We start from the raw sequence: 26,232 nt of genomic DNA on the forward strand, positions 1-26,232 counted from the left end.
TGTAGACCAAACTGATCTGACTAAAGGAAGATCCCTATGAACACACACACCCAAAATGAAAATTCTTCAATGAAGAAAAATGTTGCAAAAGGCATTGTGAATTGTGATGGCAATTTGTGGAAACACAAACCCTTAGCCCATGTCAAACTGCCTGGTCTAAAGCTTGTGTTCACTCACAGAGTCTAACATGCCCATGCTCCAGGGCCTTCAGCAGTTCCCAAGGACACGTTCCAGTCCATTACTCAGCCAGCAGGAAGAGCAGCAAAGCTCTTCAGTATTCCAAATGCACACTCCTCTGGACACTTGTGAAAGCTTTAATAACCCTTGAAGAATATATTTCATGTCCCAGTCTGTGCTTGCTCTTTCTTGGTTTAACAGGCCCGAGCTGGGCGAGGGAACAGATCCCAGAGCCTGGGACATGGGATGGGGACAAGGACAGCAGGATGCTGCCATGGCCAGGGGCCACAGCACCCAGTGCCATGCTCCCCAGGGGCACTGCACATTCCAGGGTGCTGCTGGAAGGTGTGGGAAGCAACTGAATCCCTGCTGGAGAGAGATCCTTCCTTCTCACGGGGAAGGAAGGATTCACCAAAACAGACCAAAGAGCTGAGTTACAAAGCCAAAGACCTGCTAGAGCTAAAAAGGGCAAACTAATGGAGCTAACAGAAAGCAAAGCCCTGCATGATTCAGCCAGAAATGGCCCCTCAGATATTCCAATGCATTTTAGAAGAAAATCTAGCTAAGCAACCTAATGCAGAAAGAGGTTTTTCTCAGAACAGCAGTAGCAAAGGCCAATTTCAAAATTGTAAGACTTGAACTAACCATGTAAGTACCAAGTTTCCTTTCTGCTCACAATAGTTTCAACACAGGACATCTGGCAAACAAAATAGTTGACACAAATTTCATTGTGAGATAAACAGATATAATAGAATAACTGAACCGACAGAAATTCATTCTACAGGAACCTGTATGTAGCATTTTGACTGCATACCAAGGTGGATGTGAAAATGGCTCCACTCACCTGCAGTTTCAGAAGCATTATTTGAACCTGTAACCACTGAGCATTGACATAATGGTTCCTTTAATTTTTACATTACTGGATTTTATTATATACCATGTATGGGAAGCAGTCATAATCTCCATCACCACTGTGCAACTCAGAAATTATGCTATAGGGTGTTTTATGCACCTTTTTGATGAATGTGTGACAGTTTAGTAAACTTCAGACCTCGGTAAAGCAGTGAAAGGCCTTTCAATCCAGCATGACTGATCACACAATTAAGTCTGAATGCTATCATGACTCAACACTATTCTTTAATCTCTCTGAGAGCCCCAGTGCAGAGCTGAAGCTGTCGTTACCAATTCTGTAATGGACATCAGGGCAAGAACAAACAGAAGCCAGGCTTACTTCAAAGACCAGCGTCTCATTAGTGGGTCCTGCCGCATAGAGACTCTCGGGGTGGTTAAGGGAGCGTTGATAATCAAAAACTGTCCCGGCAAAGGGGAACTTCCCTGGCCAGTCGATTGTCCAGTCTCCTGTCAGGTAGTACCTGCTGGCCAGGCTGCGCACGGCCAGGTAGCTGGGGGAGATGTGCAGCTCCTGCAGCTGGATGCTGCGCGCGCCCGCTGGCACCGTCACCACCGCGTAGTAGTCTGTGAGGAGAGGAGGCAGCAGCGTGTTGGCAGCTGGCACACACAGGGCTGGCTCAGCTCCCTGAGCCACTTTGAAAATTAGCACAGTTCAGAAGACACACAGCTGTCCTGACCCACCAGGTTAGCCCGTTTTCTCCAGGAAAAAACAGTTCTGATTCTAAAATCCCCCCCCAGCCCGCCCCATGCAGCCTGTAATCAGAGTAACTCTGAGGTATTTCAATTCCTGAAATTTTTGCTTGTGATTAAAGGCAAGAAAAAGCAAGTTCATCATAGAAAAATTCAGAACACACTAATGGTGGCTCCACTGTAGCTTTTCCTGTAGTTCCCTACAGTAGCTGGAAGGTGCTACTGCCAAGCACAAGGGCTGTGAGGTGAGGTGCACTGGGATGCAGAGTCTTCACAAAGCCCTGGATACCAGAGGATCTCCCTGCTGCCAGCCAGGGCTGCATTACTACATCCTGGACAATTTCCTGGACTATATCACTGCAGTAAGGATATATCTTATGACCAACAGCAAAGAGATGCTCAAAATATCCCTGCGCGTACTGAAATCTTATCTGCGTTTTATGCCTGAAAAACTGCAGCACGGTGAGATTATTTCCCAAGAAGCCTGTGACAGTCCACTAAGGAAAAGTCCACATTCCAGTGCCTGCATCTTCCACTGAAACATCTTCCAGACTATTTAATTTGAAAATGGACATGGAAATACTGTCATGTTTGGCATTAAGCTGTTTTATATGTTCCACAGTCCCATCCCAGTCAAAGCTGCTGACAGCTATTTTTTCACTTGCCTGAATCCTAAAATCTCTTTTAAGAGGAAATTCACATGTGTAAAGGGAAAATGTGGCTTAAGAAACAAGAGAATTGTTTAACTGATGAAGACTTATGGTCACAGCCTTCTTGTTACCAAGGAACAAGAGAAATGTGAACTCTCCTCTCACTCTCCCTGTGATTTTCTGCTCACATCTGGACCCTCAGCCACTGCCTGAATGAGTAAGGAGTCATATATATTGCATGGGAACACAGCAGAGCACTGAGTTGATGGTCATGAGGAACAGTTTTCCTTACCATTAGCTTTGTGCTGGGTCAAGTATTGGCCTTTAAAGAACTTGCACGTTGAATTATCTCCTTTACAAACTCCACAAGCATCCAACACAGCTTTGGAACCAAGTCCATGATCACACCCTACTTGCTGCAACCAAAAGGCACAAGTGAAGGACTTAGACAAAAGGGAATTTGAAGAAACAGCTGCATTTTCCCTAAAGAAGTCAATTGCTCACTAATAAAGAAAAGATAGACATTAGGATTGTAAGAAACTTAATTTTATCTTACTTCACATATTCCATCAATACAAACATCGTAGTTATTTGGAGAACACAGAGTTCCATCCTTTACTTTGCTGGACATTGCAAAGAAAAAGTCAAAGTCTTCAGCTGTGCAATACAATTTACATCTGTCTTGCTCTGTGGAAAAAAACAAACAAACAAACAAAGACAAGGAAGCATTAGCAGACCTGCACTCTTAAAGAGATAAAAAGCATCTTGGCTCTTGTTTCTTCCTGTATTCTAGAAGATAAGCTACAAGGATGAACTGTGCACCATGACAATTTAGAACACCAGAATGTAGCTAAATAGAGATATAGGTAAATAAAGTACTTTATATTATGCTTTTTTTAAAAACACACATGTGTTTGCTTGTCCACACAAAGAATTAAGAATTCAAACTCACTGTAAAAGCACTGCCTTAGCCCTACTGCTGCCTCCTGCTTTCAGTTCCACTGCCTCACAGGCTCATATTTCATTTTTATTAAGATAAATGGGAGACTGCAATAATTATATCTGAAGTTTATTTAAAATTTGGGAAAGAGATAACATGGCACAAATGACCAGTTCAGCTGAAAGCTAGAACTGCAGCCAGACTTCCCCCCAACAAAAGTATTTTTCCTCCAACAAATCCCAACCATTGTCAAATTTCTCCTTACACATGGGTGGTGTGTTTTGCTTATAGAGGGCTGATAAATGCTGCACAACAAAACCAGTCATGAAATTATAAATATTATCACCACAACTGCTGAAATGCAGAGTTTTAATTCAAATTGATGTGCAACAAATAAAACAGTTTTGAAGAACAGGAAATTGGATTCAAAAGAGAATCTTTTTATTGTTAAATCAGTAGATGGATTTCCAGTGGTCCCTTCTGGAGAGGCAAAGAATCTGTAGCAGTTTTGAAAACCAGATCATGTTTCCAGGATGATAAATGTAGATCTTGGAGGAGCTTTTACAAAGCAGCTGAGAGGAAGGATGGGCATTTTTAACTTCAGAATCACTTGGGGACATCTTGATTTTGACAATTACGCCCCTTGCTCCTAATTTTAAGACTCTTTTACTAAACACAGCTCCTACATTTAAAGCCAATGTAGGCCACTTTAATTTCTATTAAATAAGATGTATTTTTTGCCCTATTATAAAACATCCACCGCTACATGCTGTGAAACTTCTTTCCTCTGTTCACTGGCCTGTTAGGATATTTTTAAATACCCATGAAAATGTCCACAAAAACATTTGAAGGAAATATAATCATGCTATGAATGAATGTGCATGTATATATTTAATTATATACATTATAATCAAAACCAAATTTGTTCATGTGCTAAACAAAGCAGCTATGATGTGAGAAAATTCAAACACTTTTATTCAAGTAGTGCTTTCAAACTGGAGAAAATATTTGTCTTAGCTGGTAAAAGTGAATACTGATTCAAAATATTTGCAAGATTAAGATGCATAAAGTAAAAATAAACTCGCTTGTGCAAAATAACAGAAATAGTTATTGAGACCTGAACTTGATAAAGATCTCTTAGTAAAAGATGACTTTAAAAAATGTATGCCAGTACATTGTTTGCATTTCCACTTCTCATGGGACCATACTAGCAGAAAAGTCAAAAGGTTGATTTACTGTTACATTTTGAAATCTGAGAACATTCCAAAAGAAGGAAGATTCTGGTAGTGTTATTGTGGAAGCTTACATTTCCCATGCTGGAAATTCCATGGAAATTGTTTTGCTTGAGTTTCAGACTAAGCAATATGGAATACAAAATAAGAGAGAGGGGGGTGGCAGCAGCCGGGGAGTCAGGGTGAGGACAAGGACTCGAATTCCCAGCCCAAATCCATCCTGCATGTCCCTGCAGGCAGGATCACACAGCAGCCTGGCTCCAGCTCTGCCAGAGAGCAAACACACCTCACCCAGACCCAGGAGCCTGTGTCTGCTCACAGGGGGTGATGCTCACCCAGAGCACGCGGGTGAATCGGCGCCCAGCGCTCCCTGTCCCTGAGAGCAGGGCCACTCTCACCTTCCACTTTGGTGTAGGGCTTCCACTTGTAGAACCAGCCCCGGAAGGGTTTGCTGTTGTACTCTGCACACTGCAGGGCTCGGAAGTCCAGGCTGCCTGCTGGGCAAGGCTGCTTATTGCAGAGCTGGTACACACGGCTGGAACCTTGGCAGAACTTCCCACCGTACTGAGGCCTGCAAAGGAAAGAGAAAAAGATGATTTTGCAAAGGCTCCCTTTTGTGTGATTGGCATGTTGCACGTGTGTGAGAACACAGGGAACAGGAGAGGACATTCTGCCCTGGGAGATCAGTATTTCTTATATGGGCCATTAATTTTCATGGTTCCTAAAACCAAGCAAAGCAGTTGACATGAATTATCTGCTTGGATCAGTGCAGACTCAGCAAAGATGCAACCATCTAGAGGTGAGTCATGTTTGCACTAATTTAAATTTATAGGGCTATTTGGTACTGGCCGGGTTCAACCTTGTTATACAGCTATTTTTACTCTGCTGTAACCAAGGAATGAACATGTGCAAAGAATTACCTATCACAATTAGAGTTAATAAAGGATAACATAACATTGATCAAAAAAAAGAGAATGAATGATTACATTTGCTTGTTCATTTATTTTGTAAATCATTTTGAAAAAATGTGCTTTTAAATAGTCAGAGGAAACAGGGACTGTGCATAGTTGTGCTGCTTTAGGAAAGTGCTGGAATTTTGAGGTAATTTTAAACATGTCACATCCACTTCAGCAAACCTCACCTGGGCATTTCCCTTCATCTTGGCCAGAATGGAAAGAGCATATTCTATTCCTTTGCTCATAGCTCACATTATCAGAATATTATTTTTTTTAACCATTTGGTCTGTGCACAGATATTGTAAAACAATATAAAATGCAAGAGTTGCTCTTTTGAACTTAGCAGTTCACTGATGTAATTTGTGCAGTTTCACAACACTCAGATACACATCTGCAAGCACTGAGCCAAGTCTTCAAAAAAACAAATTCTAAGAACTCTTTGTTGTATTATACATTTCCAGCATCGAGCAAAAAGAAATGTAACAATGCTACACTTGCACTTGTTTATGTAATGACTTTTTAAAAAATTTGGGAACTTACATAGTTGAAGGACAAGATATAAACTTTGAGTGAACAACTTTGCCCATATTATACACACATTAAGGAAAAAACCCAGAATAATATAAGAGACACTGAATAACAGTAATATATTAACTAAAAGCAATAATTTCAAATTCTAAGAGTATAGAATGTGCAATTGAAACATACTGTTTGTTGAAATCCCTAAACACTGTGCTGTAACTATTCCCCACATCCAAGGATCCCATGCAACCCCTGACTTGCTCATGCCTGGAGTAGCATGGAGACAGCTCTGTGCAATGTGGAGGATAAAATCCAGGTGCTTCTTCTGTTTGCTGTGGTATCAGTTTTAACTCCCATATGTCTAACCCTCCAACCAAGCTGGGACTTGCCTTTTTTATGTTTTACTTGCACAATATCTGCCTTTTCCAGAATTCTGGGCTGCAAAACAGTCTTTCAGAGAAAGAGACGGAAACCCACCTGTTACTGTGTTTAAAACTGTGTTAAATCACCAGTGCTGTGGAAAAAACCACAACAACTTCCACTGACTTTTCCTGAGGTCACCTGCCAGCTACACTGATACTGGGTATAATGGTGAAGGTCCTAAAATCACATTTTCTGTCATAGTTGGTGGCAATCCAGCCTGTGAAGGACAGGCAGGATATGGAACTTCAGTGAAATCAGGGGGTGTTTATGTTGACTTTGTGCAATTGGTGAGAGCTTTGAGTTAAGGCAGCCAAAATGTTGGGTGCTGACTCAATTCCCTACAGACTTTCTTTACAGCTTCAGCACATGGAGGATTTTTGACCTCCTTCAACCCCAGAGAGCAAATCTGCTTTAGTGTAAGGAAAAGAAGCAACCTCCTTCCAAGTAAATGCCACCAAATAAGCAATGTAATAGAATTATTTATGGCTAGATTGTGATTTCCAGCCGCACTCTTGCCTTTAAGGATGGGACAAAATTCCTCCAAACTAAGAAAGCTCTGAAAGAGGCATTCTGTTTCCCAGCTCCATTACAGCACTTTAATATTACAGCACATTCCCATTACTGAAACTGTTGGCTTGAGAGTGATGGAAACTTCTCCACCTTCATTTTTACCAACAAGATGTCAGTAAGAGTTAAGTAATTCACAGGAAAAGAGATGGAGATCTACAAATACAGATTCCTGTGGAAATACTATTATCCACACTGAAAAAATCATGCTTTTCTTGAGGATGTTTGTAGCACCAGTAGGTCTTGGGTGGACTGCCTCCAGAAGCTGTTGGTGTATCCACACTTACAGTGGAAGGCCCTGCACAAAGGATATTCCAGTATTTCTGTATTACAGTTCCCCCAGTACAGACACAGCCTAAAGCTTTCACCCCTCTGTGACCCCCTCCAGAAACCTGACATAAACAGGTTGACCTGCATGAGGTCTTACTGAGGATAATTGGAAAAGGGAGAAATTTGGTGAGAAAGGCCAACAAGAAAATGTCTCCAAAAATAGATTTGGAAAAGAAGCATGAGTGCAAAATGTAAGTACTCCACTCCATATAAGACTCAAATACTAAAATGCTACAAGAGTAGCTTAAATTAATTCTAGAGTGCCCTTTTAGGGTTAGAGTTCCTAAACCATGACATTCACTGCAACACAACAGAGTGTAAAATCCTGAAATTGATGTGATCAAGGAAAGTATTTCATGCAATACCAAATGAATTAAGACTCTGAAATTCCAGACTCCTAATTTTCACTTTTGTAATCATTTAATTTCATGTAAGAACCCTTCTGCTCATCTTGTGCCCATATTATGATAGTATCACAAAGCTTTATTATTCTGCATGAATCTGAAAGGTCTACAATGCCTTTCACAGCATTTGTTTTTCAGAAGTATTTTAAATGGCATCAGTAATTTGTATCAGTTTACATCTCACATTTTCTGTAATCACCATTACAGATGTTATATACAAAAGATTTTTAAAAGTGTGTTCAAGCAGTTTTGATTCAGTCTTTTGACTGCACACATGCCTACAACTCCATTCTGCTGTGCTGAACAATGCACTATTGTGAGGTGTAGGATGCAGTCCCACAGATATGATTCAGGTATTAATTTAAATCTCTCGGGCACTCTTCGGGTTGTTTCCCAGCCAAACTACTAAATTATGCAATCAATTTCTATATTGGAAAAGTACCTCAACTGTAAAGTGCTGTGGTGTATGAAAACCAGATCCATGAAATTACACTGTGACAATTTACAGGAACATAATGATTTTAGCAAATCTGCCCAGCTCTGCAGGATGCAGGAGATCCCCATGGGTGTTTGTCAGTGAGAATTTGTGCACAGCTCCAGTGGGAATTCCAAAGCCATACCAGAGCTGTTCGGGTGTGGTCACAAGAGCTGCCTGAAAACTGGAAGGAGGATGGGAATTGAATTGGTTGGATATTATTTGCAAGAGGACGATTTCACAAACTCACACAGGTAACAAGATTTCCACACACAACAGCCTCATGCTGTATTCCTCACTTGCCCTTAAATTTCCGGTAACGTGGGTCACCTTTAAATCACCAGAAACTGAGACATTTCCCTCAATGTTCATAAGATGTCAATCATTGTGATTTCATTTTAGAGTCCAGTCAGTTCTTCACAGATCCACACCCTTGTTGTAATCTAATTTTCAGAAATGTCATTCTTTGTCATTTTCAAAATTTTGCTATCCAAAATCATCTGTCAAGCTTTTGAACAAAACAAACAACAGCTCCTACACAAATCTGGAATAGGAAAAGTGACATAAATATATCACATATAAAATAACATACCTATATTTATGAAAATATATAAACATCTGAAATACGTTTCAGAAATTCAGAAAGAAAGAAATCATTATTCTGAATTCCTGTATATTTTTAGAGGTTAACAATGAACAGGGACTAGTCCTTAAATCATTCTCTGTGGTGTAGCATTGAAAATAGATGATATTATTTTTCTTCTGATTCCACATTCATACAAAATGCTGTGATGTCAAATACAGCTACCTGGACATTTGTGCACTGTTGTGTGGCTTATGTATACTCCTGTCATTCCATCAGTGTAACTCTGAGAGAGAATTATACCATTTTCTCTTTGCCCTAAATGGATTACTACTAATACAATGGAATTAAATCTAGTGTAAACATGATCCAGCTCTGGTACCAAGTATGACTTGGTTACATCAAATCTTACTTCATTGGAACAGACAGTTCACTCTGAAGGAAAGTTCTAAATGCTACAGCAGCTGACACACTTCATGTTGAAGAGATTCTGTTTGAAGCTCCCAGAAATCTTTATCAATCACACCAGTGCACCAAACTGAACCATTTCTACTACTGGACACTCTCCTGTCACACCAGGAGAGCAAGGGGGAGCTTATGCATAAATGCAAAGAACAATGTGCAGCATTCAGCAAGAAAAGCAGGGACCAAAGCAGGAAGACCAAAATAAATACATATGTCATCTAACTGAGACTCTACATTCTTGTGCTAAACCGCTTAACAAAGGAAAATATCCAAGTAATTTTATTTATGAAAATGAACTGAGAAACAACAAAAAAGGTCAACAAAACACTCTGCTACGGATCTGCAGAAATTGGCTTGACTGAAGGTAATAAAGACTATTTTAACTAACTCACATTCTCCTATAACACAGTATATGAAGCATGGATATTATACTGCAGCAGTGTATAGATGAGAGGCTTCTTTACAGCCTCATATAAACTGTGTCATATTTTCTGTGCTTTTTTATTACTGCAGTTTAAATGCTGCTTTTACTGTGTGCAATGAGGAATACATGTGTCTATGTCTGCTGAATTTGTGTACGAAATAAAACAGGGAAATACTTCTTTTCTTGTAAGCTGCAGTGAGTTGAGTACTTGGGAAAGATGCTGGTCAGTTAACAGTTTTAGTCTACTTTGAAATGCTTATTATAACGAATAGTATTTACAGAGATAAGATATTAATTAGAGGCAAATAAAAAAATGTTTCATGAGTTAGCACACAATTCCAGGATTCAGCAACTTTCGTTTGACTCATGAAATGTAAAAGAACACAAAGAACATGACAGACATGCAAAGACATCTGTCCTTATCATCCTGATCATAATATGATCTCAGTAGAAGTCTTAATAGCTTTTAAGATCTTTTTCTCTTGCTTGTAGGCTCATAAAAATGTCTGTATGGTGCTTCCTTAAATGTAAAATTTAAAAGTGTAAAATGTAAAAATGTCTGTACAGTGCTTCCTTACTTCTGCAGGTATTTGATAAACTGTAGCATCCCAAAATAAACGGAGCAAGTTGGGCTGGAGATGTTGAGCTACTCCAGCAGTCTGCAGCCAGGCTCTGCTTTCTGGTGTCAGGACACAGAACTGTCTCCCAGCCACGGACTGCTCGTACTGGACATGGGAGGAAGCCCTGCAAACCTTTCCACCCACCTTGTTTCCCTGCAGAAATGGACTGTGCTCGTTTTCTGCCCTAGGAACGTGAATAAAAATACTACCTTTCCATGTCTTACTTTGGATTATTGCAGTGTCTTTCTTGATAGGTGACCCCCCCTCCGCAGGTGCGAGTGCACTCGGACCACTGGGACCAGGCGGACCACTGGCCATGGACAGGCTTGGGCCCGTGGTCACCGTACCGCACACACTGCCCTCTGCGACACCACTGCAAAACAGGGACACAAAACACCGTCAGCAGCACCTGGGAGAGGCGAAAAAAGAAAAAAAACCCCCAATATTTAAAAGCCCCAGTGCTTGATCCTAATACAGCCACCCACTGAACTCAATGAAGAGCTTGCAGCGGGACAAGGACTCTGGAGTGGGACATCGATCCATCCACTCACATACATAAGTAATGTTCTAATATTTGTCCAAGTTTTGAGCTGAAGATCCCTGAGGTAGCAAATTTTCAAACTGTTCTCTCGAAGAGTGCTTTTTTGCCTTACTCTTCCCCCAAAAATTCATGTTACTTTATGACCCTGAGCTGCAGAGCCTCAACATTTCCCGTGTAATTTACACACAGCCTCCTAGAATTCTGCTAACATGTCTCCCTTTTATGATTCAATTAGGAAATACTGCACAAAGAGAAAAAGCAAAATAGAACACTCGTCAGTAACTTCAAAGTCAAAACAATGTTCTGCTGGAATAAACCTCATAGGTAAAGAAAATATTTTGCATAACTACAGATGAGAGTAAATTAGAAAGTTCAATTCAAATAAATGCAAAAATATGAGGATAAATACAAACAAATGAGATGAGTGTAAATAAGAAGGTTTGACTCAAACAAATAAGCTCTTTCAGTGGTGATCTCTGATGAAAATATAGCCTTAGACTGTACAGCAAATAGTATGGCTTAAGGTATGCTCATATCAGAGTGGAATTCGAAACTAATTGGTGATCTAACTCCTGTTATAATTAATGTGTTTTCTTACTGATTTAGATTTGCCCTAGATATCTGCTCCCACAGCTCCTTGGGAGAGACACCAGGCCCTGCCATCAGACAGGTACCACTGGGAGGCCACATCCTGAGTATGCATCACAGTGCAATCATTTACAAAGCAATCTCAAGGTCTAGGATGGCAAATCTGGAGGGATCTGGCTAAAACTGGTTTTGATGGGACCTTTTATTTGACCAAACACAGTCTAAACTCAAGATAGGATTACAACATTTTATTTATAAAACAACTTACCATACTTATACCACAAGCTGTTCCTTCTGCTGCAGGCATGAACTTTGTCTCACACCTGTGACCCACTTTGTGACACCAAAGGGATTTGCAGATATCCTGAAAAGGAAACAGTACTCACTACAGTGCTCATAATTTCCATTATTTCCTCGTATTTAAAAAGAATAACTAATAAAACATGCTTTTGCTACCTTAAAAGACGTATAAATAAACTTTTCTGAATTTGGAAAAGCCTGGGTTAAAGTTTCCTAGCACAGATGTACCCTATATATATTCCCTTCTTGTTTATGCACCATTTCACTATATATTTCTTAAAATTATATTGAGTGTGAGATTATAAGAGAACACAAACAGTGTTAAAAAGTTCATGGCTAAAATTTCATCGTGTCTTCAGGGACTATAATATTGTGAAGAGACAAGATTTTTCTAAACCACAGAAGATATCTGGAAAGGCAGTCTGTGCACAGTGCTGTTCACTCCCTCTTCCTTGTCTATTAGCTGTGGAAGAAACACAGCTGCCACCACTTGAATAATGTGGTTAGTGTATAATAAATCAAAATACTCCAGGATAATAACAGGAGTAAAAGAAATTACCATGCGTATTTTCAGAATGAGCACTCCAGCTTATTTTAAAAAATGCCTTCTCTGAAGAGACCAGTAAGGAGTGTAACAGTCATTAAAACAATAGGTTAATCTAAATTAATCATTCATCATGAAGTCAAGAGTATAAGTTACATTTCATTGCTCTAAAATAACCCCATAGATCTCTCCCAGATTTTTTGCTGTCATAAAAGTAAAACACAAGAAACTGAGTCCTTCTTACCCCACACAAGCTTTGATCAAAGCTCTACTGCCTGCTAATTTCCCTTAGCACAGCAGGCAAGGTTCATGGCTCATGTGGATTCAAGTGCCCCCCTTATGATTCCTGGAAGGAACACATTTCCTTCTGAAACTCCCCTGGGACTGGGATATTCCTCAAAAGAGGCCAGTACCTTCAAAGCAAATTGCCACGCCAGATAAGGCAGAGAAATAGCCCAGGCCTCAGAAGAGCCCTGTACTTGTACTTTTTCAGTGTATTGCAGTTCTCTCGTGCCATTGTAACCTCCCAAAAGTGCATCAATAGGTACCTTTACAAAGCTGAGGTTGCACAGTTTTGCTTTCATTCCAAATTGCCATTTGCACTGGGTATCAGCATCATAGATCTGCCCTGGCAGTTTGTCAGGGTATTTATACTGTCCTGTTTGCTTAGGTTCATCAATCAGGCAGGCAGCTTGAGCTGTACTATAATGAGAAGGTAAATTAATCATGACTATGATCTTGACATCAAAATATTTTAATTTGCTACAGACCAGCACAAATACATAATACAGCATACAGTACCTTTAACTAGTTTTAGAGGTATGCTCTGAAACAAGAATATCTATGTTCAGGAACCAAAAGTTCTTGACATCTTGTTGGTAGCCTGACCTGCAAAGTTTTAAGGAAGCAGCGATTTCCAGGCTTTGGGACTGCTGTGGCAACAAGAAAGAATGATGTCAAATTCCTTGCCTCCTTGTATTCCTGGATAACCAAGAGCGAGCTGACCTCCTCTGCTTCTTTGCCATCAGTGGATTCCCCAAATCAGGAACCAGCAGAAGCAGCAGGCACAGTGTCCCATTGCAGCATCTGCCCTGCGTGGAGCTGCCAGGAGGCTGTTGCAAGGGGTGTGCTGTGGGCTGTGCAGAGCACAGCTCCCAGCTCCACCCTTTCCCCTTCACCTCTGCCTGAAACCCCTGTGTACAGAAGGTCACTCCATGGTCACTCCAAGGATTGTCCTCCCAAGTGTCAGTCTCAGGCACCATATGGCAGGATGGAGGGCTCATGTGACTTTTTAGCTTGCAATTTGCTTTTGTATAGAAAATATATTTTATCACTGCAGCATGAAAAAAAACCCAGAACTCCATTACCTTTTCTGGCTGCTACTCAAAGATATTAACTGGGAATTCAAGGACCCGATCCTCATAACTACCTAGGTCCCTGCTTCTCACTCTAAGGAATTAATATCTAAAATGCCTGTGTTGCTCTTGCTCAAAATACATCCTACACATTTTTTAATATTTCTGTATACTCCACCCATGAATGCCAAAAAAAAAAAAAAAAAGGAAAAGATTAATGTAATAATGAATTAAACAGTGATTAAAGAACAGTTCCTCTGAAGGCATCACTGAGTAATAACAACATGCTGGGAAAAAACCTGACAACCTTCCCTTTCTCGTTTTTTGTTTCTCCCAGAAACAGGATGTGAAAAATGTAAAATGGCCTTTACTTGTGACATGAGCTAGACCAAGAGAGAAACTCCAGTGAGAAAGGCCACTGATGTTAATTTACATTTTGTTATGACTTTGGTACCACTGTGTCTGCCCTCTTTTGTGTATGCTTCCTACTCATTCTCTAATAAACCCAGCTGCTGACAGGAATGCCTGGGAAAGAATGATATGCCAGTCATTACTGCAGGGTATTCCTGGAAGGAGAAACTCCTGCTTTTGAAACAAAGGAGGACAAAAAGCCCTTCCAGGCCACACCACCTCAATGCTGCAGCAGCCTGAGCATGTGGGCTCACACACTGCAAGGGTTTGAGCACATTTTAAAGGAGGAGAATTTCACACTTCAGTAATTTTTATGCTGTTCAAGAATTCAAGCCCAGTTAATAAAGCTGCATTCCCTGGCACTGGCCCAGATTTACATCTGACCTACCTGAGAAATTTGTTGAGATACTGCCTGCTGCACACAGACCAAGAAAACACTCCATTGTTTCCAGTGAGTGTGGGAGACATAATATTTCCCTCAGCTTTTCTACAAGCATTTCCTTCTCCATCGTGAATCATCCCAAAGCTGAAAAGAGAACCAGGTGGGAGAGAGAAAGTCTAGATTAAACAGAAGCAAGAAAAACATGGGGGAAAAGAAAACTTTCTGGGTAACAGCTCTATGCTTGAACTCCACAGGGAAGGTGGAGTTTATCCCTTTCATTCCAAAGGGATGAAAACTTATGTACCATACAAGTTAGCATTTGTATTCTCGGGTTCCCTGCTGTTGGGATGACCCTGAGAGTCCCTTTTTCCCAGCCTGATGGTCGAAGAAAGAGTTGGGATTCTTTGGCTCTGGTTCACAATGTTACTTATTATCTATTATCTAAAATATTTTCTCTCAGACCCGCAGAGGTCTGATCTGCAGGTCTGTCAAGGGCACACTGCCCGCCCCTGGGCTGGTGTCTACATTTTATACTATGAGTTATGTGTACTTTATCATTATTTTCCAATACCTATCACCTATGTCTACTTCTATTTCTAAACCAATCCAAATGCACCACCATCACCAAGAAGATGGAGGCTAGGAAGAAGAAGGAAGGACAGGACAACACCCAGATCCCTCCATCTTGCTTCCTAGGCCCCTATGGCAAAATCCCCCAAAATTCCACTTTTCACCCTGTGATTAATTCATTATCACTCTACTTAAACTTTTGTGACTTGTGATGCTTTATACAAGGTTGGTAATTTGCTCCATGGGTTAGGATGGAAATCCCAAGTGTCTCTGGCTCCCTGCCAGGACTCCCCAGCCGTCTGCCAGGGGCTCGAGCCATCCAGGGCACCCAGAGGGGTGTCCTGGGTTTTGACAGGTATAAGTTCCAATTAGCAGCATTTTTTGTCATCACACACTGAAGGGAAAGGATGGTCAGGCTCCCAGGAAGAGCCACGCTGGTGCTGCACAGGGAGCCAGTGGCAGGACACTGCACAGAGGAGCTGCAGCCTGTGCCCAAGGTTTCCCTGTTGGACATCACAGATCTTGTGTTCAGCCACACTCGTCCTTTCCTAGGGATCTGTCAGCCTAAACCTGCAAAGCAGTGTGAGCCTGTGTCTGCCCAGGGACAATGCCTGCTAACAGGAATGCTGTGGAGATGACAATCCAGGGAAACACCACCCACAGGAATGTACTTTACACACCAGAACTGCCTTCCTGATCAGAGGGAAGAGCTACAGAGCTCCATCTGCAGCAAAGGAAATGGGTGTGAATGAATAGAATACAGAAGTATGAATATAAAAATATTATTATTTTTCCTATTTTTGGCCACTAACTTGCTACATTATCTACAAATCACACTGGTCTCCTCACCTTTGTTATACAGTGTCATTTTGTCTAGACTGGAACTGTTTAATGGGAATAATGCCTCTTACTGGGAAAACTGCCTCTTATGGGGTGTTTTGCTCAGTCTGCGCATTGGGAGGCCCTGGTTTCACTAGCAGAAGTTAGGATGATATAAAAAATAAAAAGCAATAATAAAAAAATCACATTATAATTACAAATTATAGGGATTTTATTGATATAATAAAGCTAATTTTTAGAGGTTTTCCTTTCCCTGTTCTGATTTTACTGACTGTATGGGACATCTGTGAATTTCAATGTGTTTGGGATAGAAATTTCATCATCTGTTACTTCAATATTGTAGAACACTGGCGACATTATAAATGTAATCTGTGCATGTGCATATGCAGGGAATATCTCATTTACTGGACTCAAGCCTCTGCTGCTATAAATCATTACAGGCTCATCAGAGTTACTGCCACCAGCTGAGGCTCCAAACTTCCTAAAATATATGGCTCTTCCTATAAATGGACAAAAAAAGTACCAATTGAGCCAGTGTTTTAGAACCCTTCATAAAATGCTGTGTTCCCTGCACTGCAGCCAGAGAATCCCCAGTTTATATCCCACTGACACAATGGGCTCTGAACACCCAGAGGAGCTGTCAAGGTTTCAGGTAGAAACACAAACTTTAGAAAATCATTAAAATGTCTGACAAAACAGTAAAATGTCTAACCACTGAAGCTTTCAGTGCATCACACGTGTGATATTCCCCCCTGTGAAACCTTTGGTTAATACATCCACAGTGGACCTCAGCACCTCCAAAGCTGTCACCGTTTTTTTCCTTCCAAGAGTTTCTGTATCACAGAAACCAACTGCTGTTGTCTTACATCACATATTAGGTAGTCTCAGGACCAAAAACATGACAAATGATCATAAAGACATTTTGTGTCTGGCACAGGCTTTTCCCAAGAGATAAGAAGCATTTTATTAGGAGTATGGAAGTGTACCAAGGAAAGGTTGAATAATATGTGAATCAAAGGCAGTGGTGAAAAAGAAAAAAAAAATAAATTCCAATTTGAATCTCTCAAAGAAAATAAGAAAAAATAAAAAGGGAGGAGAACATCAAGAGACTAAATGGGATAATTCTTGAAAAATAAGGTATGGGCCTGATTCTCTCCTAATACTGATCGAAGAGCATTAAAAATGTACTGAGGTCAGTGAAACTCCATTAGTTTGACAGGAGGATCACACAATATTCATATTACATATCTGGTTCTTTGAATGCTTTGGCACAATTCCCACGGGCCTCAGTGGCAGCTGGATTACTCTTTAATTCCTCACTTCCCTTCAGATGTACAGAAACCTGTGAAAGGGTCACTCGTGTAGACATTAGGTCATAGTGTGCACTGCAGAGCACATCAGTGCAAAGAAAACTGAATAGTCCTGAAGCAGTCAGGCAGAATGGGAAGGCTTCATGCCTTGACCAATCAGCAGAATACAGCACCACTGCTTTCTGTGCATTAATGTGCTGAAAAATAAAGACATTTTAACTAAGCCTAGATGTTAGGTTTGTCCTACACAGAGAAACTCTGCTTCTCTACTGCCAGTGGTGAGACAGACTCCAGCTTGAACTGTGCTAAACTGGAAATCAAAACCATGCACAAAGTTGTGGAAAAGTAATGCAAAATTACTGGGAGAAAAAAGCAGCAGAACAAAACCTGATGCCTTGTTTACATTTAATTCAGCAATCTGAAGAATAGCTGATGCTCCACAAAAGATTATTACTGGTTTTGTATGAGAGACACCAGGTTCTAAGAAAATTACAGTCTTTCTACAATAGAAAACAAATGGAAATCCAATGGACATAAATACAGAAAGGCAGAAACCATTACAAAGGTGTGTTTTACCCAAATCACTCATTAAACAGGTAGAGAGAACAAAGGACAGGTTCAAAGTTTTTTATGAAACACTGTGTCTTCTGGGAAGAGAAGGCCTCCAAGAGACTCAGAGAGACCACCTCTCCAGTGAAGCTGCAGTAACCTGCAGTAACCTCTCTCTTTTTGGAGCAACCACAGGGATACCAGAATGGACTTGCCTACCAGAATATGGGAGCAGTGTGGGAATCTCAAAGGCATTAAAGGCTTGTTCTGAGCCCAGCAGAACACCACTGGTGACCAGTCACCAGCTGGATGGAACCCTGTTCACTACCACTCCTTGTCTTCCAAATGATTTATATTTAGAATGCGCCAATCCAAATGATTTAACTGATTTATATTAAATCAGTTTAACTGATTTATATTAAATAGGCTATGTTTCCATTCACTTACATATTTGTTTACAGAAGAAGAAACTTACTTGTGTCCAGATTCATGAGCAATTGTAAAAGCCAGTCCAAGGCCTGTATCTTCGTTAATGGTGCAACTGCGGTATTTGCTGCACATGCCACTGATGGGTGCAAATCCTGAAGGAAGGAAGCAGTAAAATAGCTTTTTCCTCTACACAATTCCAAATTCACATATCATCTGCATTGGTCCTAATAAGCCAGTTTATTTTGGCACATGGAGACTCTTGTCTACTCCATCAGGTTTATCATGGAGGAATTACAGCAGACTTTTATTTGACAATAAAGGAACTCCTATATAAAAAGTATAAATCAAACCTAACCTCTCCAACTACACTTTATTTGTAAAGATTATTCTCCCCCCCCATGCCTTTACTGCTCTCCAATTAGGGAGGAATCCCATTCAAAAAAGGCACGCAGTCACAAAAAGAAAATAAAAATAGAGGGGCTCAGAAATATTCTCAAAATCAAAAATATTCCTTGAAGAGGTGACAATCCCAAAATAATGCTGTCCTGTTCTCTTCAAGAAGACCAACAACAAGACACACAATGTGCAAAAAGGGACTCTCTTATTGGAAACCAGCTCAGCTCTGGCTGTGGGCATGCCCAGGTTTCCCAGCCCATGTTCTGGTATCTAAAGTGTCACAGGGCTTGCTCTGGTGTCATACCTAAAGTGTCACAGGGCTCGTTCTTCCATGAGCAGATGTCAAAGCCCGTCAGAAGGATGGCGTGGTCGTGGCGCTTCCCGTTCTTCCCAACCAGGGCAGACTGCCACTGGCAGAAGCTGTTCAGGGACTGGTCAGCGTGGTGGTTGATCAACAACCCGCCCTGCAGGGAGGGATGGACACACAGACACACAGACAAGGTGTTTCCAGCAGCGCGTGGGAAAGGAGATTGAAAGAGTGAGAGCTGCTTAGGGAAAAGAGTCAATATTTCATATTTGTTCCACATCAGCTTATGTATTCCCATGTTAACTGTCTGTGATGGCTGAGTCAGCTGATGAGAGAATCTCTTACAACTGTAAAACAAAACTGGGCCTCTCCCCAGAAACACAGATATTTCCAAAGCTGGTGGCTGGAATTAGTGTACAAGTATATTTGATTCCTGAGAATGCTGAACACCAAGCCATATTCAATATTGTGATTATAATGTATTGTAATTGCTGAGGAGGAAGAGTGTTATCCAAGTAGATCAACCCTTACAATTTTCTTTTCAGCAAAAGATATTCTTGTCTTTTTTTTTTTTGTCTCAGCACCCTTGACACAAGAATTGGCTCCATTCCCACCTTTTTTTTACATGCTTTCTTCAGTTTGGGACTTCTGACTCCTTACCACTTCTGACCACCACACCTTGGAAAGCCCAGTTCAAAATTATTCAATTTATTTAAATACTTATTAAAGAGATTTCTCATTCCAGCCATTTCTCCTCAAGAAAACGTTAGAAAATGTTAGGTTTTAACTTCTTGGAAGGATTTCAATGTTTCTAAAGAATATTTATATGAAATGAAGAATTTAGAATCAAATCCCAAGAAGCAGTGAAAAGTAGAAAGTGTCATTTTGGAGATTTTGGCAGTTTTAATCTTCTCACACTCCATGCCATAAGAAACCTCCCTGCACATAACGTGGGAGCACCCAAGGCTCCCAATGAACAGCAACAAATTAAGTAGCTCAGACAAAAATTCCGACACAACTTACAGGCTCCTGTTCCAAAAGAAGCAGGCTCACAACAATAATGTTTATATCACTTCCAATTGTTCCATCCTTAAACAGACTAGAGACCTGCAATGATTATTGGAGAGGAAATATCACCTACATGCATAATCCCTTTTTAATAGATTAAACACATGTACTGAGTTATTGCCTTGGAATTCAATTTTCAGTACTAACTTATGGAGTTAGATACCTTGCAAGATTAACCCAAAAGAGCTCAAACCAGAAGAATTATACCCCAAACTACACTTAGTCAAAATTCTTCTATTGACTTCAATGGGCTTTGATCTGTCCTTGCTTTCCTGGATCAAGTGTAATTAGGGCCAAAGTTCAAGCTGAAGTTTTGCAGTACAAAAGCAAAGAGCAAGGCCATGCAGGAAAACATAGTTCTAGTCAAATGATATCAATTTTATAGAAATATATTTGTGCTTTCTCAAATAAGTGTTTCTAGAAGACGTGAGATGAAACAGACAAAGCTTCATGATGTTAAATGAAAGTTTCAATTTCAGAGGATCTGCCTTTTTTGTAATACACAGGAAGTATTTTTAAATTTAACATTTTAAATACTTTCTAATTATTTTTCTTTACTCTTCAGTACTGTTGCCAGAGCTGTGATGTTCTAAAAATGTATATTTAAAGGCTTTTTTGATAAAAGTACTACATTAGATGAGGCTTGAAGAAAGGCTTGCATAAAGTGTCTCTGCTCTTTTTGTTATCAGTATTTGTCTAATGAAAGAGCCTACTCTGACACAACAATATTCCCCAGAGAAAAGACACTTCAGTGACACTACACTTACCATGTTCATGACTGTTAAGATATATGTTGTTACATTTTCCTTGCCATGTTTCTCCAACATTTTTTTATCCGCCACAACAAGGGTTTCAACATTTAGACTTCCATTTTTCTGAATTTTAGCAGATGATCTTTTGAACCTCGCAGAAGTCCCGTACTCATCTGAGCGAATGTAGGTCTCTTCTGTGGGTGGCTTGGGTGCATCTAAAAGGAAATAAAACTGTTTTGGAAAGAGTTCAGATCACCCATGAACAGTTTCATCAGAAAATGAAGTATCACAGGTTTAAAGCCTTAGATTATTTTTATAGCATGTCATTTAATACTTCTGGCTAAGTTCTTCCATATTTATTAAAAAAGACCTGATTCATTCCTGAGGGAAGGACTGCTACAGGGAGAGAAGGAAATGGGAGGACTACATTTGTATTCAATAAGCACTTTAAAATAAGGAATTAATCTAATAAAATGGTAGCATCTGTGCAAAAAAATACAACAGAATTTTTAACAGAGTATCTGCATTTTTCCTGTCCTTTTGATAACTTCCTGAGGTGTTTGGCATGTGCTACTTACATAGCAGCTGGCAAAAAAGTCCTTTCCACAGCAGATGTCCACGGGCAGTACAGAAATCAGATACACACCACTAGTAAATTCCTGCCAGCCTGATATTGGGACTGACATTGGCCTTCCGTGCCAAACTGCCAGCGAGATTATTCCTGCTGGGAATGTATTCATTGAGTCAGGCAACACCAAGCAGGGTTTGACAACAGGCAGTGCACATCCCATTTCTAGGGAGCCTTTTCTCCCTCTGTGCTGGTGCAGCACAGGCTGTGGCACAGCTGGAGAGGGGTTGCTACTCCAGTTCTTCAGGGAATCACAAATCGGGAAGAGAAATCCATCTCCCACATCCTACAGTGCTCCTGCTATCCACAGGTTCTTCTGCACAAACCTACACTGCCTTTGCATCAAGAATTAACTCAAAGGCCACTTTACCAACCCTTTGGATAATAATGGGGGGTTTTTTGACATAGGATGTAACAAGACAAGTGAGGGAGCCTCAGGTGATGAAAAAATCCTGCCTATTCCTCATCAGAAATTTATTCCAAAGAGTTAACCAGACCCTACTTTCTACCCTGCTAAACTGGGGAATCAAGAACAGCACAGAATGCACAACAGTGCTCTGCTTTCAAGAACTCAGCATTCTGACATGCATTTAACATACAAAGGACCAGGTTATGGTGATTTTCAAGTTGATCACTCATTATACACAACCATCCTTTACAAGCTCAAAGAACTTTTCTATTCTGGAAGCACATCAGGACACAAGGACAGGCTTCACCCAAGAGGGAAGTGCTCAGTTCAAGGCACATCAGTGCCCAGGTAGTTTTGAAGGCAATACAGCTCCAGTGCTTTGGACACATATATCCATGAGCCGAGACATTTTGCTCTTGAATATCCATGAACAGAGAAGTTTTGCTCTTGAATGCTACTCAGAAAACCTAAGCAGCAGCAGCTTCATGCATGTTTTACTAACTATAGTCCGGTTAACTCTCATGATCTAAAAGCATTTAGGTTGTGACAAAGAGTTTGGAAGATTATTAACTGGCTTTTCTAGTGCTTACAAAGTCCCTGCACATGAAATTTTAAAAGATGGCATGTACAAGTTGATGGGACAAGTTATTTTTATGACACCCAAGTGGCAATGTGCTCTTTCCTCTTACTGCTCAGCAAGCTTGATTTCATTCTTAGGTTAAGACAAATTAGCCCTGACTAGGCAGGGTTAATAGCAGAGGACCACCTTTTGTCAGCCTGAATTCTCCATCCCTTTGTAACCAGATTGGATTTCCCTGAAAATTTCAAATTTATATGACTTCAGATCTCAGAATAAGACCAGGGAAAAAAAATGTAAAAACTTAAAAAGAAGAAAAAAAAAAAGGCAAGAATAAAAAAGTACTAAATACTCATAAAAAAGGGTTCCCTTTACTGGGGTAATTTCTTCTGCATCCTCTATTTTCCTCCACTCAATTAAACAATGACATGTGATTTTATTTCTATTTCATTCACTGAACATGAGATTAATTTGTTCTGTAAATTAACCATGACTGGTTCTGGAAATAAGTTATTTTTTAGAACTCCTTCCTTTCTCAAAAAAGATTACAGGTATGAACTGTACAAAGTGAAAGACCCCAGGGAGTGAAAAGAAAGAGTTTTGTGGGTAAGGTACTTAAATGCCATCTTGCTGAATCAGATCCTGAGTGTGTCTGACATCAAGTTCCTAAACAATGATGAGTAAATCACTTTTACTAAATTCATCATAGTTGGATGCTAATTGCATGTTATTCATTTAACATAAAACCTGCTTGAATATGCAGCTAAGAGCTCACAGCTGTAAGTGAAATTATTGAATAAATAGATATACATGTAGACTTTCAAAAGCACAAAGTATTTTAAAGACAATTTAGTTTCTTAATTAGGTTGCTAGAATCACTGGTTACTTCTGGCCTCTCCTGTGTCTGTGACCCATTTATAAGACAAGAATAACAATAATATCTTCTCACATCCCAGGAGGTCATACAAATACAGTGTTCAAAATGCTCTCATCTATTATAGGGATAAGCACTGTGTAAAAGCTCAAGAGGACATGGATAATTGTCATTTTGGAGAAGCAGTCACGGGAGGAGCAGTAAATAAAGCACAAACTCACAGTGGACAATCCAAACAAAATGGGCCAGTGTAGAGCAGTGCAGAGCACCATCAGCCCTGCTCTGCAGCATAAAACCAAACAGGAGGGAAAGGGAGGATGTAATGAGGCAGTTTTGGATTGCAGCAGAAGGCAGATGTTTACAGGTTGAATCACAGGCTTGTACATCTGGCATTTGAGGGTTGGCTTTTAGACCTGGTGGGAAGGATTTCTGAAATTTTAACAAGCCTTTGTTTTCAGGCCTCAGTCTCAGCCAGCCACCTTCCCACTAACTCCTTTCTCATTCCTTCCCTTCTATTTATTTTCTCCTTCTTCCTTACACACCTTTGGAAAAGGAAGCTGCTCATTTTCTCAGAACTTCTGTAGGAAATTGGAAGAATATAAGTGGACTCAGGCACTGTTTGCAACACTGTTTGCAGTCCTGGAAACCCTCATTAAGAAACTCAGCTCAGAAGCTGATCAGCTTTCAAAAAGACTCCACTGAATGCTAAAAGTACAGATATAGGGTCCAAGGGGGCTCTAAAATGTTCTGCAATTTGAGGGCCTAATGAAGGACTCAGAATGGATCTTGGCAGGATAATATATTTCAATACATTTTTTAAGACACGGTTCCAAAATCTTATTTAAACAATTTACATGGGTGGTTCTTTTTGAAGATCTCAGTTGCTGAAAATTTCATTATCAAATGGTGAGTTCTGAAAGACTTTTTTTCTATCCTCTCAGAAATTAATGATTTTGAAGCTTTTTCCTCCATCTTCAAGCCTAATTAATTTTTTATCCCAAATCCAACAGAAAGAAGTTCAGGGACTTGGCATCCATCACTGTGCAGAACTGCTTACTGAAAACTATGTCAATGTAAAAATAAAATCTCCACTGGGATCTTTTAATCTAGGCAAAGCACAAGAAAACTAAACATTGATTCTGATGGCTTAATAAAAGAGATGATTCTCTGAACTTAGAGCAAAACTCAAGTTTCTCATATGTGTTTCACGTTAGAAATATATAATTTACAGTTATTACGCCTCCATCCCAAAGGGATGTGAAGAGATGTGAAGCACACCTCGGGACCACCACAGGACACAGCCTGAAACAGCCACTACCTCAAGAAAGGAGAGAAAGTTTCCTTACATACATTTCTTGCGACGTCCACAAAAATGCTGCTTTTGAAACCTTCCGTGGCGGTAGCCGCTGGCTCGCGCGGGATGCGCGTGGGAAGCGCGCGCTCTGCGCCGGCCAGAAGGGGAGGATTTGGGATGGGGCTGGGCTGGGGAGCGGTGCACCTTCCCCTCGGCAGTCCTCTTGTACAGCACGTGCGGGTGGTGGCCGGCGGGGCACGTGTAGTTGTGCTCCCGTGCCAGCTGCTGAGGTAACGGAGAGATCAGGAACTCCATCTGCCGCGTCCTTATCAAACCTGACTGAAAAGAGACACGGCACCACAAGTTAGAGAGGAGTGACCTTCCTGCAAAGCCCAGACCTGGACACTGGTTAGCTACTCAAGTTACAGATTATTCAAGTTATGGTCTGGATATTCTTCCCATTTAAATATGCATCGTTTCCTTTTGGAGATGACCAGGTTTCCCAGTTGGAAAAACACAAACCAGGAAGGTTGTGGGATGGTGTAGTGATTAAAGCCATGACAGATGGGCAGCACAGCACCTTCACACAATAACATGGATAGTTTCATATACAATATTAACCCCTTCTTCACAGTACAGATTTGTTTGTGTGGGTGTTTATGTACAGGATATTCATAAAAAAGAAATGCTTTTGGAAAATACAACTTCTCGTAAGTGCACACGTCACAGAAGAACATATTTGAATTAAGGTTCACACCTTTTTCACAACAAGGTATTACCAAACAGGAGTCCCAGACTTAAGGGCATTCCAAGTACTAAATGACATTACAGGTCAGCAGCACAAAGCTGAAGCATCTGAACATTTAAGGACCATCATTCAGTAATCAACTCCTTGCAATTTAATAATAATTTAAACACAACCTAAAATGTATACCCTCCTACAAGGGAAAGCTAATCATTAAAGGCAAGTATCTGATTGTTTTCTTTCTTGGATCTCTGAAAGACACAAGTATGGGAAAACTACACTGTAGTTTTCACATAGGATCTGTGCATAAAACTGCACATGTGATGAAGTGTTTCCAGGATCAGGGCCAGGGAAATGTGGGTGGCACTGAGGAAGTATTTCCATGCAGCTCATTAATCAGTTATGATTTTATTTCATTTCTTGGTTTTGTAAAACATGTTGTAATAAACACCCCTTTTTACCAAGTCAAAAACCAAAAACAAGTTTCATCAGGTAATTCTATTACATTATATACGTAATACTAGATACAGATTTTTGGTTTGGATCAGTGAGGCTCTACCATGTGCCAACACCCTCCTGCCAAAACTGACATCCCACGAGGACTACATATCTCTTAGGCTTCAGAAAAATATGTGCAGACAAACAAATATCAATTGCAAACCATCTTGCTGCACATCTTGAATCCTCCAAGACCATGATTCCAACCTCCTTCCTCAAAAAAACCTTTGAAAATGCAGACATGTCACATGTATCACCTCTTCCCTTCTGAAAGGGATGTTCTTCTTCAGCCCAGCCTCCCAGGGCCTGAATGCCATGGGTATGACAAGGAGAGCAGTTTGAATGCCTAATGTAAGCACTGTATTTTTTAAGGATCTGTGGAATTTTCTACACTTTAAGAACTATTTCCCAAGAGAGAAACTCAACACAGTGAAAAGCAAGTGAAAATTGAAAGTTACATATGAATCTTCAGATCTTTAACCGTTACCTAAACCA

At 40.4% G+C, this 26,232-nt stretch overlaps 1 protein-coding gene across 2 annotated transcripts in view; it reads right to left on the bottom strand.

The window, feature by feature from the left end:
- Positions 1-26,232, bottom strand: part of ADAMTS18 (ADAM metallopeptidase with thrombospondin type 1 motif 18) — a 77,637-nt gene that overhangs the window by 24,902 nt on the left and 26,503 nt on the right. For both annotated transcript variants that reach the window (XM_064386734.1, XM_064386735.1), the window contains exons 4-16: positions 24,551-24,833; positions 20,728-20,927; positions 19,916-19,999; positions 18,890-19,049; positions 18,236-18,341; positions 14,498-14,635; positions 12,892-13,045; positions 11,768-11,863; positions 10,595-10,743; positions 5,000-5,172; positions 2,986-3,116; positions 2,722-2,845; positions 1,409-1,653 (exon numbers count right to left, since the gene is read on the bottom strand). In XM_064386734.1, the coding sequence (XP_064242804.1) occupies positions 1,409-1,653; positions 2,722-2,845; positions 2,986-3,116; positions 5,000-5,172; positions 10,595-10,743; positions 11,768-11,863; positions 12,892-13,045; positions 14,498-14,635; positions 18,236-18,341; positions 18,890-19,049; positions 19,916-19,999; positions 20,728-20,927; positions 24,551-24,833 (2,043 nt within the window). The remainder of the gene's footprint in view (positions 1-1,408; positions 1,654-2,721; positions 2,846-2,985; positions 3,117-4,999; positions 5,173-10,594; positions 10,744-11,767; positions 11,864-12,891; positions 13,046-14,497; positions 14,636-18,235; positions 18,342-18,889; positions 19,050-19,915; positions 20,000-20,727; positions 20,928-24,550; positions 24,834-26,232) is intronic.

This window comes from Passer domesticus, chromosome 12, assembly GCF_036417665.1.
Source record: "Passer domesticus isolate bPasDom1 chromosome 12, bPasDom1.hap1, whole genome shotgun sequence".
NCBI lineage: Eukaryota > Metazoa > Chordata > Aves > Passeriformes > Passeridae > Passer > Passer domesticus.